The sequence below is a fragment of the Sander lucioperca genome, chromosome 1 (genome assembly GCF_008315115.2).
Source record: "Sander lucioperca isolate FBNREF2018 chromosome 1, SLUC_FBN_1.2, whole genome shotgun sequence".
NCBI lineage: Eukaryota > Metazoa > Chordata > Actinopteri > Perciformes > Percidae > Sander > Sander lucioperca.
The window spans coordinates 33404478-33424387 of NC_050173.1; the positions used below are offsets into that span (position 1 = coordinate 33404478).

Sequence of the window (19910 nt, forward strand, 5' to 3'; positions counted from 1 at the left end):
AAAAATATTATGATTTTTATTACCTATTATGTTTAGTAGTATTCTTAGTAGTAGTAGTAGTAGTAGAAGTATTTTCAGACGGTAGAATTATTAAAAAGAAGTTATGAGGAAGGTGGAAAGTTTTTAAGCCAGAAAGCACTTTCAGATAAAAAAGAGCTGTCCACACTGTGGTGCTGAAACGAACAGAGAGCACTTGTTCTCGGTTAAACTGTAACCAGCTACTTATTGCAATATACACTTAATTTCAGAGAAACAATCTTTGAATAGGTAAAGACTTTGCGCATTGCACCTCACCTCTAGAGGAGAGTCTGGTTCATCCAGGATGCTCTTTTCACTCTGTATCCGCTGCATCGTCCCTGTAGAACTGGAGTCCATTATCAGCACGTTCTGACTACCAGCTCTGCCGAACTTACAGTCACTCTTTCTGGAGTCAGTCGTCCTGCACACCTCGTAATTGTACACGTGTTGGAGAGTCCCTGTCCCCAAAGTGTCTGAGTAACGTGGTGGATAATATGGAATCACAGGGAGATTGGAGTGATACAGGATGCGAGACTGTCTCCATCTGTAGATTTTCACTGATATAATAACCACTAAACACGTGATGAAGAGGAAGGAAACTACAGCCAAAGCCAACACTAAGTAAAAAGTCAGGTTGTCATTGTACTCCTTGTCGTGTGTAAAGTCAGTGAACTCAGACAGCACTTCAGGGAAGCTGTCCGCCACCGCCACGTTAACAATGACTGTAGCTGAACGAGAGGGCTGCCCGTTGTCCTCCACTATAACAGTCAGTCTTTGTTTCACAGCATCTTTATCAGTGACTTGGCGGATAGTTCTTATTTCTCCATTCTGTGACCCCACTTCAAACAGCGCCCTGTCTGTGGCTTTCTGTAGTTTATAGGAGAGCCAGGCATTCTGTCCAGAGTCCACATCAACAGCCACCACTTTAGTGACCAGATAGCCCACATCTGCTGAACGAGGCACCATTTCAGCCACCAGAGAGCCTCCAGTCTGGACTGGGTACAGAACCTGAGGAGGGTTGTCGTTCTGGTCCTGGATCAGTATTTTAACTGTAGCCACTGAACTCAGAGGAGGGGATCCAGCATCACGAGCAGTTATGTTAAATTCAAACCACTTGATTTGCTCATAATCAAACGACCTCACTGCATGAATGACACCATTTTCTGAATTTACTGACACTAACGAAGACACTGCTACCCCATTAATCTCTTTCTCTTCCAGAAAATAAGAAACCCGAGCGTTTTGGCCCCAGTCTGCATCTTTAGCACTGATAGTAAATACAGATAATCCAGGAGAGTTGTTCTCTGGTACAGTCTTACTATATTCTGATTGGTCAAATTTGGGTGGGCTGTCATTAACGTCAGACACTTTTACATTGATGTTTTTACTGCTAGTCAGAGGCGGAGAGCCTTGGTCAGAGACGGTTATGGTGATGTTATACTCAGAAATACTTTCTCTGTCTAAGACGTCTTCGGTGACTATAGTATAATATCCTGTTAATGAAGACTCGATTTTGAAAGGAATGTCAGAGTTAATGGAGCATTTGACAACACCGTTACGCTCAGAGTCTTCGTCATCAACGTTGATGACAGCTATAGTTGTACCTGGAGGAGAATCCTCAGATATCGAGTTAGAAAATGACATCAGCTGTATTGTTGGGACGTTGTCATTCTCGTCAATTATTTGAATAACAACTTTGCACGTATCTGAATATCCCCCGTGGTCACTGGCTTGAACGTTTAATTGATAAGTCTTTGATTTTTCAAAATCTAGTTTACCTGCAACTTTAATCTCTCCAGTTTTAGCATTTACTTCAAAAAGCTGATTCGCCTCTCTGGCGACATGAGCTATAGAAAATGTCACCTCGCCATTGACTCCTTTATCTGCGTCACTTGCACTAACAGTGGTTATCACTGTTCCTTCAGGAGAATTCTCTTGGACATCTGCTTTATAAACAGGCTGGCTGCACACTGGCGCATTATCGTTAGCATCTAGCACAGTGATATGAATACGCACTGTCCCTGATCTGTGTGGCTCCCCTCCATCTGAAGCAATCAGCACGAGTGTGTGAGTCTCCTCTTCCTCTCGGTCTAACGGGTTTTGTAAAACCATTTCGATGAATTTTGCTCCATCAGGCTGGCTCTGTACTTCTAATTTGAAATGATGTGAAGGTTTAAGCAGGTATTTTTGAATATCATTTATACCAACATCCGGGTCCTCTGCACTCTCTAGACCGAAACGAGACCCTGATGCAACACTTTCAACTATTTTCAAATTGATTTCATCTTTTGGAAACGACGGACTGTTATCGTTTATGTCTATTACCTCCACTGTTACCCGATAAAGCTGGATCGGATTTTCTAAAATTACCTCGAAACTGAAGCTACAGGGCGTCGTCTTTCCACACAGCTCTTCTCGGTCGATTCGCTCTTTAATAACAAGGGTGCCTTTGTCTCGGTTTAAATCAACATACTGTCGGCTTCCTTTTGAAATAATACGAGCTTTACCTGATATGAGCCTCGCCACATCCAATCCTAAATCTCTAGCAATGTTTCCAACAAAAGACCCTTCTGCCTGTTCCTCTGGTACGGAATACCGAGCCTGTCCAGTCACTGAGCTCAGCTTGAAAAGACAAAGAATGACAAACAGTGGTTGCCATCGGCCTCTGCGAGCAGTTATCCACATACACGCCATCATAAGTCCAGAGGAACAGACGCAGTAATCTCTTTCAATGCAAAACTGTTGTGATGAAATCCATGAATTGAAAAGGTAAGGGTTTTTAAGCAGAGGAAGTCCACAAGAAATGCTTCACTTTAAACCTTCACGGGCCAGACCGTCTTCTCTCCAAGCAGAAAAACACTGAAGGGAATTAAAGGGGTGGACCGCTGCACTGTTACTTGGACAGTTAGTCAGCGATGTATCAACAGCGGCGCTCAGAGCCCATCCACGGTAATGTATGTGTGTGCAATTATTAGGAACACTATTAATGTTGCATTCAAAGCTCATGGATACATATTGATGTATCCATGATCATGTATGTGATATCACTACTGACTTTAAAAACAAATAATTTAATGTCATAAAATGTGTAGGAAACTTTGTATCTCAAATGTTTAGAAACCTGACCAATTATGATGCATTAATAATACCAATAATAATACCAATAATAACACAAATATTAATAATGATAATGATAATAAAAGCAATATTATTATTTGTAGTAGTATTGTTAGAATTTTTTCAGACGGTAGCATTTCTGAACAGAACTTATGAGGAAATTGGAAAGTGTTTAAGGCAGAAAGCACTTTCAGATAAGAAGGAGCTGTCCACATTGTGGTTCTGAAATTAATCGAGAGCACTTGTTCTCGGTTACACTGTAACCAGCTACCTATTGCAATATACATTTAATTTCAGAGAAACAATGTTTGAATAGGTACAGACTTTGCGCATTGCACCTCACCTCTAGAGGAGAGTCGGGTTCATCCAGGATGTTCTTTTCACTCTGTATCCGCTGCATCGTCCCTGTAGACCTGGGGTCCATTATCAGCACGTTCTGACTACCAGCTCTGTCGAACTTACAGTCACTCTTTCTGGAGTCAGTCGTCCTGCACACCTCGTAATTGTACACGTGTTGGAGAGTCCCTGTCCCCAAAGTGTCTGAGTAACGTGGTGGATAATATGGAATCACAGGGAGATTGGAGTGATACAGGATGCGAGACTGTCTCCATCTGTAGATTTTCACTGATATAATAACCACTAAACACGTGATGAAGAGGAAGGAAACTACAGCCAAAGACAACACTAAGTAAAAAGTCAGGTTGTCATTGTACTCCTTGTCGTGTGTAAAGTCAGTGAACTCAGACAGCACTTCAGGGAAGCTGTCCGCCACCGCCATGTTAACAATGACTGTAGCTGAACGAGAGGGCTGACCGTTGTCCTCCACTATAACAGTCAGTCTTTGTTTCACAGCATCTTTATCAGTGACTTGGCGGATAGTTCTTATTTCTCCATTCTGTAAGCCCACTTCAAACAGCGCCCTGTCTGTGGCTTTCTGCAGTTTATAGGAGAGCCAGGCATTCTGTCCAGAGTCCACATCAACAGCCACCACTTTAGTGACCAGATAGCCCACATCTGCTGAACGAGGCACCATTTCAGCCACCAGAGAGCCTCCAGTCTGGACTGGGTACAGAACCTGAGGAGGGTTGTCGTTCTGGTCCTGGATCAGTATTTTCACAGTCACATTGCTACTGAGTGGAGGAGAGCCTCCATCCTGCGCTTTGACTACTATCTGAAGCTGTTTAATTTGCTCATAATCAAAAGAACGAACCGCGGTAAGAACTCCAGTTTCAGAGTTTAAGGAAACATAAGTAGAAACTGGACTACCACTGACTTGGGTATCCTCTAAAAGATACGAGATTCTGGCGTTTTGATTCCAATCAGAGTCCCGCGCGCTGACAGCAAATATGGAAATTCCAGGGGAATTATTCTCTGTGATGTAAGCAGAATAGCCGTTTTTGTCAAATAATGGTGCGTTGTCGTTTACGTCAGATATTTTAAGATGCAATTTTGTAGAGCTGGAAAGAGGTGGAGACCCCAAATCAGTGGCTATTATTGTTATATTATATTCTGAGACGGATTCTCTATCAAAATGTTGATCTGAGATCAAATTGTAATAGTTTGTTAGAGATGACTCGATCTTAAAGGGGAGTTTGCCATCTATAGAACATTTTATTTGCCCATTTTTGTCAGAATCTGCATCTTTTATGTTTAAAATAGCAACAGTTGTACCAGGAAGAGCATCCTCCGATACGGGGCTAGAAAATGACATAATATTTATAACTGGTGCATTGTCGTTGACATCAACAACATCTAATATAATTTTACTGGTCCCAGTTAGGCCACCCTGATCCTTTGCCTCGACTCTCACCTCATATTTTCTGTCTTTTTCATAATCTATCTGACCTGACACAGAAACTGTGCCGGTGTTTTCATCAATAGTGAATATATTTCCTGCACTTCCTTTCGTTTTAGACAAACTGTAAGTAATGAGACCATTTGAACCACTGTCGGCGTCTGTAGCATTTACTGTAATGATGCTCGTGCCTTTCGTTGTGTTTTCCATCACAGATGCTTTATACACCGATTGGTTAAAAACGGGAACATTGTCGTTGGCATCTAACACAGTGATATCTATATTTACTGTACCAGATCTCTGTGGTGTTCCTCCGTCAACTGCGATTAGTTTTAAGGACAGATGGGGATGTTGTTCTCTGTCTAAAGACCTCTGGAGAACCATTTCAACATATTTACCTCCATCTGGATTTGCATGTTGCTTCAAAATGAAATTGTCGTTTGGTGATAAAATATAATCTTGTAACGCGTTTTGCCCCACATCAAGATCATCTGCACTCTGCAGTGGAAACTGCACTCCAACTGCAGCTGATTCGCCGATATCGAGGCTGATAGTTTTTTCTTTATTTGGGAAGACGGGAGCATGATCATTTATATCCAAAACCTCGACAGTTATTCTGTGCAGTTCCATCGGGTTTTCTAAAATCACCTCAAAGCTGAAGCTACACGGCGTTACGTCTCCACAAAGCTGCTCTCGGTCTATTCTCTCATTCACGACTAGAATCCCTTTGTCTGTCTTCAGCTCGGTGTAGTGAATGTTTTCTCCGGTCACGATACGGGCCCGCCCAGAACGGAGCCTTTTCAAATCCAAACCAAGGTCTTGCGCTACATTACCAATAACAGAGCCTTTCTTCATCTCCTCTGGTATAGAATAACGAATCTGGCCACCTACCATGTTAACCACATGAAGCAGAAACATAAGCAGTCCTATTTGCCGTCGCAATCCATAAAACAATGGCCATCTTGAGCATAAGTAGGTGAGAGATCCTCGAGTTGCCATTATGGCAACAAAGAATGAAAAAAAATAAACTGTATCCAGTTGATATGGCGATAAAGCTTGTTCTGATTTATCCGTCTCCTGGTTATAACTAAAAACGTCTTCAATCTTTAAATGCAAGTCTGCGAGGTCACGGTCTCTCTTACGTGCCCTAAACCTCGACAAAACACAGAGAGCCTTCTTCACTGTATAGTCAGTCGGGGATGGACTAAATGACGACATAACACAGAAAATATTTTACTGACCAACAGCGTCGCTTAGAGTCTAAAAGAGGAACATGAAATGAGGCAAACAACAGCAGTACTGTGACACTATAAAATAGACTGATATAACTAACAGGTCTCTATTGTAAAAATCACGGTTAATTTTCGAGACATTATTTGTAAATTAAAGCAAATTTTAATATCTAAATAACTACCTACAAAGGAGACGATGACTTGTAACAACGACCTGTATAAAGTAAAATGAAAATATGAATGTTTTCATTATGTTACTACAGCAATGCGTCCCTACAACAATGCATTATCTTACAAGGTGCTGTAGAACATTAAGAGTAATATAATAACTATGCTGTCTCCAATGCACTATTAATATGTAACACTTCTGTGTAAGGATTTTTAAATAGTTAGATGTGTTGCCCAAAAGCTAAAGTGTGAATTCCACATACTGCAGCGAACGATTAGGATGTGGAGGTGTGACAGATATGTGTTGCCTCTAACATCAAAGGTTATGGATTGGTGTTCTGTTTTTTGGGATTACTCAACGGTGAGATTTTTCAGGATTAATAGTAACAACAAACTCTATTCAACATTTACGAAGTGCTTTTAACAGCTTAACCTAAACCATGCTCTCACCATCCTTATTATATTAACAAAATGGAGAGATGAAAAGAAAGTTGACAGCATGACTATGACTATTATTTAGGCTTTATTTCAGCAAATTTGATACAAATTGTTTTTGTAGGGATACGTTTTGACAGCGAGGATATATGCTGTGGTGTTAAACCGGAATTCCTATCAATTGATACAACCCGACTGAGATGGTCTCCATGGTGCAATAAATAAAAGGACAAAAAAACAAAACAGAATATTGACGAAGTTAAATTCTTTAACTGACCTCTAGAGGAGAGTCTGGTTCATCCAGGATGCTCTTTTCACTCTGTATCCGCTGCATCGTCCCTGTAGAACTGGGGTCCATTATCAGCACGTTCTGACTACCAGCTCTGCCGAACTTACAGTCACTCTTTCTGGAGTCAGTCGTCCTGCACACCTCGTAATTGTACACGTGTTGGAGAGTCCCTGTCCCCAAAGTGTCTGAGTAACGTGGTGGATAATATGGAATCACAGGGAGATTGGAGTGATACAGGATGCGAGACTGTCTCCATCTGTAGATTTTCACTGATATAATAACCACTAAACACGTGATGAAGAGAAAGGAAACTACAGCCAAAGCCAACACTAAGTAAAAAGTCAGGTTGTCATTGTACTCCTTGTCGTGTGTAAAGTCAGTGAACTCAGACAGCACTTCAGGGAAGCTGTCCGCCACCGCCACGTTAACAATGACTGAGGCTGAACGAGAGGGCTGCCCGTTGTCCTCCACTATAACAGTCAGTCTTTGTTTCACAGCATCTTTATCAGTGACTTGGCGGATAGTTCTTATTTCTCCATTCTGTAAGCCCACTTCAAACAGCGCCCTGTCTGTGGCTTTCTGCAGTTTATAGGAGAGCCAGGCATTCTGTCCAGAGTCCACATCAACAGCCACCACTTTAGTGACCAGATAGCCCACATCTGCTGAACGAGGCAGCATTTCAGCCACCAGAGAACCTCCAGTCTGGACTGGGTACAGAACCTGAGGAGGGTTGTCGTTCTGGTCCTGGATCAGTATTTTAACTGTAGCCACTGAACTCAGAGGAGGAGATCCAGCATCACGAGCAGTTACGTCAAATTCAAACCACTTGATTTGCTCATAATCAAACGACCTCACTGCATGAATGACACCATTTTCTGAATTTACTGACACTAACGAAGACACAGCTACCCCATTAATCTCTTTCTCTTCCAGAAAATAAGAAACCTGAGCGTTTTGGCCCCAGTCTGCATCTTTAGCACTGATAGTAAATACAGAAAATCCAGGAGAGTTGTTCTCTGGTACAGTCTTACTATATTCTGATTGGTCAAATTTGGGTGGGCTGTCATTAACGTCAGACACTTTTACATTGATGTTTTTACTGCTAGTCAGAGGCGGAGAGCCTTGGTCAGAGACGGTTATGGTGATGTTATACTCAGAAATACTTTCTCTGTCTAAGACGTCTTCGGTGACTATAGTATAATATCCTGTTAATGAAGACTCGATTTTGAAAGGAATGTCAGAGATAATGGAGCATTTGACAACACCGTTACGATCAGAGTCTTCGTCATCAACGTTGATGACAGCTATAGTTGTACCTGGAGGAGAATCCTCAGATATCGAGTTAGAAAATGACATCAGCTGTATTGTAGGGACGTTGTCATTCTCGTCAATTATTTGAATAACAACTTTGCACGTATCGAAATGTCCCCCGTGGTCACTAGCCTTAACGCTTAACTGATAAGTCTTAGACTTTTCAAAATCTAGTTTACCTGTAACTTTAATCTCTCCAGTTTTAACATTTACTTCAAAAAGCTGCTTTGCCTCTCTGGCAACATGAGCTATAGAAAATGTCACCTCGCCATTGACTCCTTTATCTGCGTCACTTGCACTAACAGTGGTTACCACTGTTCCTTCAGGAGAATTCTCCTGGACATCTGCTTTATAAACAGGCTGGCTGCACACTGGCGCATTATCGTTAGCATCTAGCACAGTGATATGAATACGCACTGTCCCTGATCTGTGTGGCTCCCCTCCATCTGAAGCAATCAGCACGAGTGTGTGAGTCTCCTCTTTCTCTCGGTCTAACGGGTTTTGTAAAACCATTTCGATGAATTTTGCTCCATCAGGCTGGCTCTGTACTTCTAATTTGAAATTATCTGAAGGTTTAAGAAGGTATTTTTGAATATCATTTATACCAACATCCGGGTCCTCTGCACTCTCTAGACCGAAACGAGACCCTGATGCAACACTTTCAACAATTTTCAAATTGATTTCATCCTTTTGAAACGACGGACTGTTATCGTTTATGTCTATTACCTCCACTGTTACCCGATAAAGCTGGATTGGATTTTCTAAAATTACCTCGAAACTGAAGCTACAGGGCGTCGTCTTTCCACACAGCTCTTCTCGGTCGATTCGCTCTTTAATAACAAGGGTGCCTTTGTCTCGGTTTAAATCAACATACTGTCGGCTTCCTTTTGAAATAATACGAGCTTTACCTGATAAGAGCCTCGCCACATCCAATCCTAAATCTCTAGCAATGTTTCCAACAAAAGACCCTTCTGCCTGTTCCTCTGGTACGGAATACCGAGCCTGTCCAGTCACTGAGCTCAGCTTGAAAAGACAAAGAATGACAAACAGTGGTTGCCATCGGCCTCTGCGAGCAGTTATCCACATACACGCCATCATAAGTCCAGATGAAAAGAAGCATTAATCTCTTTCAATGCAAAATGAATGTAATAAACTCCATCAATTGAAAAGGGAATTGTGTTTTCAGTAGAGAAAGTCCAAAATAAATGCTTCACTTTAAACCTTCACGGGCCAGACCGTCTTCTCTCCAAGCAGAAAAACACTGAAGGGAATTAAAGGGGTGGACCGCTGCACTGTTACTTGGACAGTTAGTCAGCGATGTATCAACAGCGGCGCTCAGAGCCCATCCACGGTAATGTATGCGTGTGCACATTATTAAAAACACTTTAGATGTTGTATTCAAGTTTATGGATTAAAATTGCTGTCTATAATATTATGGCTACTGATAACTTGTGTAGGGCATCTATATTTCCAAATGTTGAGAAACGTGCACAATTAGGTTGCATTAGTAATAATAATAATCACTATTAAGAAAACAATAACAGAAATATAAGTACTGTTTGCAGTAGAACTTTAGTAGGTAGCATTGTTAAACAGAAGTTATGAGGAAAGTGGAAAGTTTTCAAGCCAGAAAGCACTTTCAGATAAAAGGAGCTGTCCACACTGTGGTGCTGAAACGAACAGAGAGCTCTTGTTATCGGTTAAACTGTAACCAGCTACCTATTGCGATATACACTTCATTTCACAGAAACAATGTTTGAATAGGTAAAGACTTTGCGTATTGCACCTCACCTCTAGAGGAGAGTCTGGTTCATCCAGGATGCTCTTTTCACTCTGTATCCGCTGCATCGTCCCTGTAGAACTGGGGTCCATTATCAGCACGTTCTGACTACCAGCTCTGCCGAACTTACAGTCACTCTTTCTGGAGTCAGTCGTCCTGCACACCTCGTAATTGTACACGTGTTGGAGAGTCCCTGTCCCCAAAGTGTCTGAGTAACGTGGTGGATAATATGGAATCACAGGGAGATTGGAGTGATACAGGATGCGAGACTGTCTCCATCTGTAGATTTTCACTGATATAATAACCACTAAACACGTGATGAAGAGGAAGGAAACTACAGCCAAAGCCAACACTAAGTAAAAAGTCAGGTTATCATTGTACTCCTTGTCGTGTGTAAAGTCAGTGAACTCAGACAGCACTTCCGGGAAGCTGTCCGCCACCGCCACGTTAACAATGACTGTAGCTGAACGAGAGGGCTGCCCGTTGTCCTCCACTATAACAGTCAGTCTTTGTTTCACAGCATCTTTATCAGTGACTTGGCGGATAGTTCTTATTTCTCCATTCTGTAAGCCCACTTCAAACAGCGCCCTGTCTGTGGCTTTCTGCAGTTTATAGGAGAGCCAGGCATTCTGTCCAGAGTCCACATCAACAGCCACCACTTTAGTGACCAGATAGCCCACATCTGCTGAACGAGGCACCATTTCAGCCACCAGAGAGCCACCAGTCTGGACTGGGTACAGAACCTGAGGAGGGTTGTCGTTCTGGTCCTGGATCAGTATGTTAACTGTCACATTGCTACTAAGTGGAGGAGAGCCTCCATCCTGCGCTTTGATAACGAAAATCAGCTGTTTGATTTGCTCATAATCAAATGAGCGCACTACGTGTATCACTCCGGTTTCTGCATTTATAGAAACATATTCAGAAACTGGAGATCCGCCGATATTACCATGTTCCAGAATATAAGATATACGGGCGTTTTGGTTTTCATCAGGATCTTCAGCACTAACAGTTAGAACAGAAACGCCTGGAGAGTTATTCTCTGCAATAAACGCATTGTAAACACCTTGTGAAAACACCGGAGCATTATCGTTCACATCAGAGACCTTTAAATGAAAGGTTCTTTTTGTTGAGATAGGAGGCATTCCTGCATCTGTCGCAACGACAGTGATGTTATATTCTGAAACAGTTTCACGATCTAATGTAGTATCTGTTACCAAGGTGTAGTAATTTCTTAAATTAGATTTAATCTTGAAAGGTGCATTTCGTTCTATCCTACAGTTTACTTGTCCGTTATCACCTGAATCCAAGTCTTTTACATTTATGATGCCAATGGTTGTACCAGAAGGGGAATCTTCTGGCAGAGGACTAGTGAATGACATGACGCTTATAGTAGGGGCGTTATCATTTACATCAGTTACTTCAATTATCACTTTGCTTGAATCTGTCAACCCCCCCTGATCTTTTGCATCGATTCTCAGTTCGTACTTTTTATCTTTTTCATAATCAACAGAACCTGTTATTAAAATGACACCAGATTTTTCATCTACTGTGAACACATCACTGAGGCCATTGCTGAGGTCTGACAAATAATACGTTACAATACTATTTGACCCGAAATCTGCGTCACTAGCATTAACAGTGGTAACGTAGGTATCTCTGGGAGAATTTTCCATTACTGCAGCTTTGTATACCGACTGATTAAAAATAGGCGCATTATCATTGACATCAAGAACAGTGATATCTATATTTACTGTACCAGATCTCTGCGGAGTCCCACCGTCTACAGCTATGAGCTTTAGAGATAAATTAGGATTTGTCTCTCTGTCTAACGGCTTCTGAAGCACCATCTCTGCATATTTCTTTCCATCTACATTCGAGTTTTGTTTCAGAACAAAATTTTCATTCTCGGTCAAAACATATTCTCTGAGTCCATTGACACCCACATCTGGGTCTTCTGCACTTGTCAATGGAAATCGAGCGCCAGTATTCGCTATTTCGCTGATTTCAAAATTGATGCTATTTCTTTTGAACGTGGGCGAATGATCATTTATGTCTGTTATTTCAACTGTAATTTGATGTAACTCCATTGGGTTTTCTAGAATCACCTCGAAGCTGAAACTACACGGCGTCGCGTCTCCACAAATCTGCTCCCTGTCCATTCTCTCTTTCACGACTAAAATCCCTTTGTCTGTCTTCAGCTCAGTATACTGGATGCTCTCTCCGGTCACGATACGGGCCCGACCAGAACGAAGCCTTTTCAGATCCAAACCAAGGTCCTGTGCTACATTACCGATTAGGGAGCCTTTCTTCATCTCCTCTGGGATTGAATAACGGATATGTCCGCTGACCATGTGGTTGAAATAAAAAACAAAGAACAGAAGCTTCCAATTCTGTCCGCAGCCAAAGCGCCATTTTACGCACCGGGAGTAGGGTGTTATTCCACATGCCATAGCAAAACAAAATATGCTCAACGATCCAAGCACGATATGTGTTCCAAGAAACACTGAACGTAACTCTAAAGAAAAATGATGTCCACTTGTCAGTTTACCATATATATCTGAATTGACATATTAATTAATACATCTCTGTTTTCCTCGAATGCCAGCCCACAGTGCAGACTACCTCTTTTTCTCTCATAAGACACGGTGGTTAGGGAGGGGACTGTGTGGTCATTTTGTAGAGAATGTGTTGGATTGACCAACAGCGTCCCTTAGAGTTCAAAATCAGAAACACAATATAAAACTATTTCTGGAAATATTAAGTGGTTGATTAAATTTGATTGGTGGATAATCTAAATAATCTAAAAAAATAAAGAGACTAGTTTGTAAAAGTACAAACTAGTCTCAACCTGACTTTTAGTATAAAGCTGTTCTTATTAAACTAAATCTAAAAATATGCTAAAGTATGAATACATAGAATACCGCAATACATGTCATAAAAATGAACAAAAAGCGAATACAACTTTATCATGACTCGGGGAAGCTATATTGAATGTGAACTGTGAAAGGAGCATTTTTGCCTGTCACTATAATAATTTAAGTAACATACAAACCACTTCTTTCAACAATCATGAGTGAATTCAAAGTAAAACTCTGGAGATCACTCACGCTGTGCTAGCACATTTAGAAACTAAAAAGATATTAGTCTGCCTATCACTAACTGAGAAATAAGGATATGTTTTTGAAGTTCTATCAAGTGCTACAAAGTGAGATGCTGTCCATGGTGCTGAAGAGGACGATATAGATTGAAGCACTTCACTATTAATGTAACTAAACATAGAAGGAGAAATAAACTACACAGAGACAAATCTAGCCTACATTATTGAACTGACCTCTAGAGGAGAGTCTGGTTCATCCAGGATGTTCTTTTCACTCTGTATCCGCTGCATCGTCCCTGTAGAGCTGGGGTCCATTATCAGCACGTTCTGACTACCAGCTCTGCCGAACTTACAGTCACTCTTTCTGGAGTCAGTCGTCCTGCACACCTCGTAATTGTACACGTGTTGGAGAGTCCCTGTCCCCAAAGTGTCTGAGTAACGTGGTGGATAATATGGAATCACAGGGAGATTGGAGTGATACAGGATGCGAGACTGTCTCCATCTGTAGATTTTCACTGATATAATAACCACTAGACACGTGATGAAGAGGAAGGAAACTACAGCCAAAGCCAACACTAAGTAAAAAGTCAGGGTGTCATTGTACTCCTTGTCGTGTGTAAAGTCAGTGAACTCAGACAGCACTTCAGGGAAGCTGTCCGCCACCGCCACGTTAACAATGACTGTAGCTGAACGAGAGGGCTGCCCGTTGTCCTCCACTATAACAGTCAGTCTTTGTTTCACAGCATCTTTATCAGTGACTTGGCGGATAGTTCTTATTTCTCCATTCTGTAAGCCCACTTCAAACAGCGCCCTGTCTGTGGCTTTCTGCAGTTTATAGGAGAGCCAGGCATTCTGTCCAGAGTCCACATCAACAGCCACCACTTTAGTGACCAGATAGCCCACATCTGCTGAACGAGGCACCATTTCAGCCACCAGAGAGCCACCAGTCTGGACTGGGTACAGAACCTGAGGAGGGTTGTCGTTCTGGTCCTGGATCAGTATTTTCACAGTCACATTGCTACTAAGTGGAGGAGAGCCTCCATCCTGCGCTTTGATAACGAAAACCAGCTGTTTAATTTTCTCATAATCAAATAACCGCACTGCGTGTATCACTCCGCTTTCTGCATTAACTGACACACACTGAGAGACTGGAGATCCGTCAATATCAGAATCCTCGAGAAAATAGGATATACGGGCGTTTTGGTTTTCATCAGGATCTTTAGCACTAACGGTGAGAACAGAAACGCCTGGAGAGTTATTCTCTGCAATAAACGCATTGTAAACACCTTGTGAAAACACCGGAGCATTATCGTTCACATCAGAGACCTTTAAATGAAAGGTTCTTTTTGTTGAGAGAGGAGGCATTCCTGCATCTGTCGCAACGACAGTGATGTTATATTCTGAAAGAGTTTCACGATCTAATGCAGTATCTGTTACCAAGTTATAGTAATTTCTTAAACTGGATTTTATCTTGAAAGGTGCAGTTTGTTCTATTTTACATGTTACTTGTCCATTTTCACCCGAATCAAGGTCTTTTACATTTATAATGCCAATAGTTGTACCAGCAGGAGAGTCCTCTGACACAGGACTAGTGAATGACATGACGCTTATAGTAGGGGCGTTGTCATTTACATCACTTACTTCAATTATCACTTTACTTGAATCCGTTAAACCTCCCTGATCTTTTGCATCGATTCTTAGCTCATATTTTTTATCCTTTTCAAAATCGATTGGACCCGAAACAGACAACACACCAGAGACTTGATCTATGGACAACAAATCAGCTATATTGCTCCTCACGTTTGAAATTGAATATGTGATGTAACCATTCGATCCACTATCTGCGTCTGTAGCATTAACAGTAACAATATTAGTGCCTGTTGCTGCGTTTTCTATCACCGTAGCTTTATACACTGACTGGTTGAAAACGGGCGCATTGTCATTGGCATCTAAAACCTTTATGTCTATATTTACGGTGCCAGATTTCTGCGGATTCCCACCATCTACTGCTATAAGCTTTAAAGAGAGATGGGGAACCTCCTCTCTGTCCAATTGCTTCTGAAGCACCATCTCAGCGTATTTACTCCCGTCTGGATTAACATGCTGCTTTAAAACGAAATGATCATTTGAAGTTAAAACATAATTTTGCAGGCCATTGACACCGACATCAGGATCCTCTGCGCTGTCCAGCACAAATCGCGCCCCAAGGTTAGCTGACTCGCTTATGTCTAACATAATATCGGATTTCTTGAATACCGGAGGATGATCATTCACATCTAACACTTCGATTGTTATGTGGTGTAGCTCCATAGGGTTTTCAAAAAGTATTTCAAAGCTGAAGCTACATGGCGTTACGTCTCCACAAAGCTGCTCTCGGTCTATTCTCTCATTCACGACTAGAATCCCTTTGTCTGTCTTCAGCTCGGTGTAGTGAATGTTTTCCCCGGTCACGATACGGGCCCGCCCAGAACGGAGCCTTTTCAGATCCAAACCAAGGTCCTGTGCTACATTACCGATAAGAGAGCCCTTCTTCATCTCCTCTGGTATAGAGTAGCGGATCTGAGCAGCGACGATATTAAATAAGTAAAGCAACAAAAGAACCATTACCCGCTGATGTCCGAAATAAGAACGCCATTTGCAGAGTGGTTGCTGATACGCCATGTCAGAAAGGAACATTTTCCGAGACAAAAATAACCGAGATCCTCCGATCTATATTCAATAACATCCACGCTTGCAGATGTACTTTGTTCATATATTAGAAAAAGAAAAGAAATAAAGTCACAAGAATAAAAAGAAGTATTTTTCTTGATGTACACGTCTCCTGATGATCCCTCTAAGCCTACTTCAATGTGATCTTACAAAGAACGCTCCTGAACTGCAACACAGAGATTACGCATTATATTCTAGTTCAACAGCGTCACTTAGAGTCCAAAACTTGAACACCAGATGGTTTAGAAGTACTGTACATAGTGAAGGAGGCATCCAAAGTAAATGATATTTAGACAAATACTGATGTCTGTAATATAATGGCAATTACTTAACATACTACCAGCAATAATAATAATAATGATATTTAATTAATTGGATTGAGTAGGGCACTTTAGATTTGCAAAGGCTGAGAAGCGTGCTCAATTAGCATGCATTACATTACATGCGTACATTAACAAGAAGAAAAGCACGAAGAACATTATTATTATTATTATTATTATTATTATTAGTCGTTTTCTTTATACAAGGTAACATTTCGAATTAGAAATATATGAGAAAAGTGGAAGGAAAGTGGAAAGTTTTCAAAACTCAAGTATGACATGACTTTGCCTGTTGCACACAGCACCAAAAGTTGTATCTTTTAGTCAAGGAATGAAAGAGAACTGACCTCTAGAGGAGAGTCTGGTTCATCCAGGATGTTCTTTTCACTCTGTATCCGCTGCATCGTCCCTGTAGAACTGGGGTCCATTATCAGCACGTTCTGACTACCAGCTCTGCCGAACTTACAGTCACTCTTTCTGGAGTCAGTCGTCCTGCACACCTCGTAATTGTACACGTGTTGGAGAGTCCCTGTCCCCAAAGTGTCTGAGTAACGTGGTGGATAATATGGAATCACAGGGAGATTGGAGTGATACAGGATGCGAGACTGTCTCCATCTGTAGATTTTCACTGATATAATAACCACTAAACACGTGATGAAGAGGAAGGAAACTACAGCCAAAGCCAACACTAAGTAAAAAGTCAGGTTATCATTGTACTCCTTGTCGTGTGTAAAGTCAGTGAACTCAGACAGCACTTCAGGGAAGCTGTCCGCCACCGCCACGTTAACAATGACTGTAGCTGAACGAGAGGGCTGCCCGTTGTCCTCCACTATAACAGTCAGTCTTTGTTTCACAGCATCTTTATCAGTGACTTGGCGGATAGTTCTTATTTCTCCATTCTGTAAGCCCACTTCAAACAGCGCCCTGTCTGTGGCTTTCTGCAGTTTATAGGAGAGCCAGGCATTCTGTCCAGAGTCCACATCAACAGCCACCACTTTAGTGACCAGATAGCCCACATCTGCTGAACGAGGCACCATTTCAGCCACCAGAGAGCCTCCAGTCTGGACTGGGTACAGAACCTGAGGAGGGTTGTCGTTCTGGTCCTGGATCAGTATGTTAACTGTCACATTGCTACTAAGTGGAGGAGAGCCTCCATCCTGCGCTTTGACGACGAAAATCAGCTGTTTGATTTGTTCATAATCAAATGAGCGCACTGCGTGTATCACTCCGGTTTCTGCATTTATAGAAACATATTCAGAAACTGGAGATGCGCCGATATTAGCATCTTCCAGAATATAAGATATCCGGGCGTTTTGGTTTTCATCAGGATCTTGCCCTCTTACGGTTATAAGAGAAACACCCGGAGAGTTATTTTCCACGATAAACGCATTGTAAACACCTTGTGAAAACACCGGAGCATTATCGTTCACATCAGAGACCTTTAAATGAAAGGTTCTTTTTGTTGAGAGAGGAGGCATTCCTGCATCTGTCGCAACGACAGTGATGTTATATTCTGAAACAGTTTCACGATCTAATGCAGTATCTGTTACCAAGGTGTAGTAATTTCTTAAATTAGATTTAATCTTGAAAGGTGCATTTCGTTCTATCCTACAGTTTACTTGTCCGTTATCACCTGAATCCAAGTCTTTTACATTTATGATGCCAATGGTTGTACCAGAAGGGGAATCTTCGGACACAGGACTAGTGAATGACATGACATTAATGACAGGTGGGTTATCATTAACATCAATCACCTCAACTATGACTTTACTCGAGTCTGTTAAGGCTCCTTGGTCGGTTGCTTCAATGCGTATTTCATATTTTTTGGCTTTTTCATAGTCAACCTGCCCAGAAAGAAATATCACACCAGTTGTCTGGTTAATTTCGAATAAACTGTCAATACTGCCTTGCATTTTGGAAATGGAATAATAAATCAAACCATTTGATCCGCTATCTGCGTCAGATGCATTCACAGTTATAATATAGGTACCTTTTGCGGAATTTTCCATTACACTGGCCTTATAAATTGACTGATTGAAAACAGGAGAATTATCGTTATTATCTAGGACAGTGATATCTATATTTACTGTACCAGATTTCTGTGGCGTTCCACCGTCCACTGCTATCAGCTTTAGGGACAGACTTGGATATCGCTCTCTATCCAATGGTTTCTCAAGTACCATCTCCGCATATTTTCTTCCGTCAGAATTTAAATGCTTTTTTAAAATAAAATTTTCATTTGGAGATAAATTATAGTCCTGAAGCCCGTTGATTCCTACATCAGGATCATTGGCTGTTGGCAAAACAAAACGCGCTCCCGGTGCGGCTGATTCACCAATCGTCAATTGCATCTCGTGCTGATGAAAAGAAGGTGAATTATCATTAATGTCCAATACTTCAACCGTAACGTGATGTAGTTCCATAGGGTTTTCTAAAATCAAATCAAAGCTGAAGCTACATGGCGTTACATCTCCACAAAGTTGTTCTCGGTCGATTCTTTCATTCACTACCAGCGTCCCTTTGTCTGTCTTCAGCTCTGTGTACTGGATGCTTTCTCCGGTCACGATACGGGCCCGACCGGAACGGAGCCTCTGCATATCTATTCCAAGGTCCAATGCAACATTACCAATAATGGATCCCTTCTTCATCTCCTCTGGGATTGAATAACGTATTTGACCACTGACAATATGACTTAAAAAAAGAAGAAATAGCATGCTCTGCGACGTCATTCTGTAGCGCAAACGCCCTCTTAGAGTCCGGTAGTCATATTTTCCGAAATCCATGTTACCAAATAAATGATATGAAATGATACTATCCAAACTGTTTCTTAGAAAATCGAAGTATTAACAAAAATGTAATTTAAGTTTATAATGAAGAGATTTGTATTTCCAGCTTTCGTGGTGAAAAAGATCAAATCAAACCCAGTCTATATGCACCCACCTCAACGTCTTTTACTGTTTCAATCATATCCACTCACCACAAAGCAGAACGTAGGAAAGGCACCGCCTAAAACACAGTTCAGATTTGTTTTTACTTGACCAACAGCGTCCCTTAGAGTCCAGTTAATGAATATCAACACAAGGAGGGGATATCATTGCAAATGCAATTTCTAGTAACAGTATACAGACAATTCATCCTATGTAGATGAGAAATACCATCGCAGGCCTCGAAATTGAAATAGAAAAAAATAAGTATATGACATTAAATAGTACATCGGGCCCTCATCGTTTATGATGTCATACAGTACATCCTACGACTGCAAACAGTAAAAACTTGAACTATAGAATCTACGCACTAAAGCACAGAGATAAAGGACAATATAAAATCTCTAGAGAATGGACTTAACCTACACAGTACAACACAGTCCAAATGAATACATTGAACTACCACTTCAAACTTAATAGTTCCACACAAGCAATCTGAAAATACCAATGTTTTCATTGTAAAATGGCATCGATGACCCCTCTATTAAAACAATTTAATCACTTGAAGGTTGTTACATAAAGACTTATGTGGAAGCAGCAACAGTCGCTTATATTAAACTGATTTAGGATGATGATTTATATTAAATAGTTTTGAGCAGTGGGCATGTAAGACGTTTACATTTCATAGTTTGGAAGTGCACGCAGTGCACATATA

At 41.3% G+C, this 19910-nt stretch overlaps 6 protein-coding genes across 30 annotated transcripts in view; all 6 read right to left on the bottom strand.

Moving 5' to 3' along the window:
* LOC116052436 (protocadherin gamma-C5-like) overlaps positions 1-19910 on the bottom strand; it is a 246238-nt gene that overhangs the window by 129152 nt on the left and 97176 nt on the right. The gene's annotated exons all lie outside the window — the stretch shown is intronic.
* On the bottom strand, positions 102-5989 carry LOC118496041 (protocadherin beta-16-like). The gene is made up of 4 exons (XM_036006120.1): positions 3479-5989; positions 2526-2640; positions 295-1622; positions 102-173 (listed from the first exon to the last, which is right to left on the bottom strand). Exons 1-4 carry the CDS (start codon positions 5927-5929, stop codon positions 102-104), a joined length of 3966 nt encoding a protein of 1321 aa, XP_035862013.1. The 5' UTR covers positions 5930-5989.
* On the bottom strand, positions 7015-9478 carry LOC116052460 (protocadherin gamma-A11-like). Its single transcript, XM_031303200.2, has one exon. It carries the CDS (start codon positions 9461-9463, stop codon positions 7034-7036), a length of 2430 nt encoding a protein of 809 aa, XP_031159060.1. The 5' UTR covers positions 9464-9478; the 3' UTR covers positions 7015-7033.
* Positions 10070-12815, bottom strand: LOC116052444 (protocadherin beta-16-like). Its single transcript, XM_036002844.1, has one exon. The coding sequence runs from the start codon at positions 12593-12595 to the stop codon at positions 10085-10087; it is 2511 nt and encodes an 836-aa protein (XP_035858737.1). The 5' UTR covers positions 12596-12815; the 3' UTR covers positions 10070-10084.
* Positions 13113-16132, bottom strand: LOC116052454 (protocadherin beta-16-like). Its single transcript, XM_031303194.2, has one exon. The coding sequence runs from the start codon at positions 15916-15918 to the stop codon at positions 13459-13461; it is 2460 nt and encodes an 819-aa protein (XP_031159054.1). The 5' UTR covers positions 15919-16132; the 3' UTR covers positions 13113-13458.
* LOC116052640 (protocadherin gamma-A3-like) lies at positions 16592-19427 on the bottom strand. Its single transcript, XM_031303456.2, has one exon. The coding sequence runs from the start codon at positions 19052-19054 to the stop codon at positions 16592-16594; it is 2463 nt and encodes an 820-aa protein (XP_031159316.1). The 5' UTR covers positions 19055-19427.

Bases quoted from the DNA above. Each gene is read 5' to 3' on its own strand.
- LOC118496041 (XM_036006120.1), bottom strand. From the start codon at position 5,929: ATGGCAACTCGAGGATCTCTCACCTACTTATGCTCAAGATGGCCATTG. The intron at 1,623-2,525 runs GTAAAGCTCGTA...ATTCTCCTCCAG, and splicing joins TGTGGCGAGGCTCATATCAG to GTACAACTATAGCTGTCATC. The intron at 174-294 runs GTGAGGTGCAAT...TGTTCGTTTCAG, and splicing joins AACCAGACTCTCCTCTAGAG to CACCACAGTGTGGACAGCTC.
- LOC116052460 (XM_031303200.2), bottom strand. From the start codon at position 9,463: ATGATGGCGTGTATGTGGATAACTGCTCGCAGAGGCCGATGGCAACCA.
- LOC116052444 (XM_036002844.1), bottom strand. From the start codon at position 12,595: ATGGCATGTGGAATAACACCCTACTCCCGGTGCGTAAAATGGCGCTTT.
- LOC116052454 (XM_031303194.2), bottom strand. From the start codon at position 15,918: ATGTTCCTTTCTGACATGGCGTATCAGCAACCACTCTGCAAATGGCGT.
- LOC116052640 (XM_031303456.2), bottom strand. From the start codon at position 19,054: ATGGATTTCGGAAAATATGACTACCGGACTCTAAGAGGGCGTTTGCGC.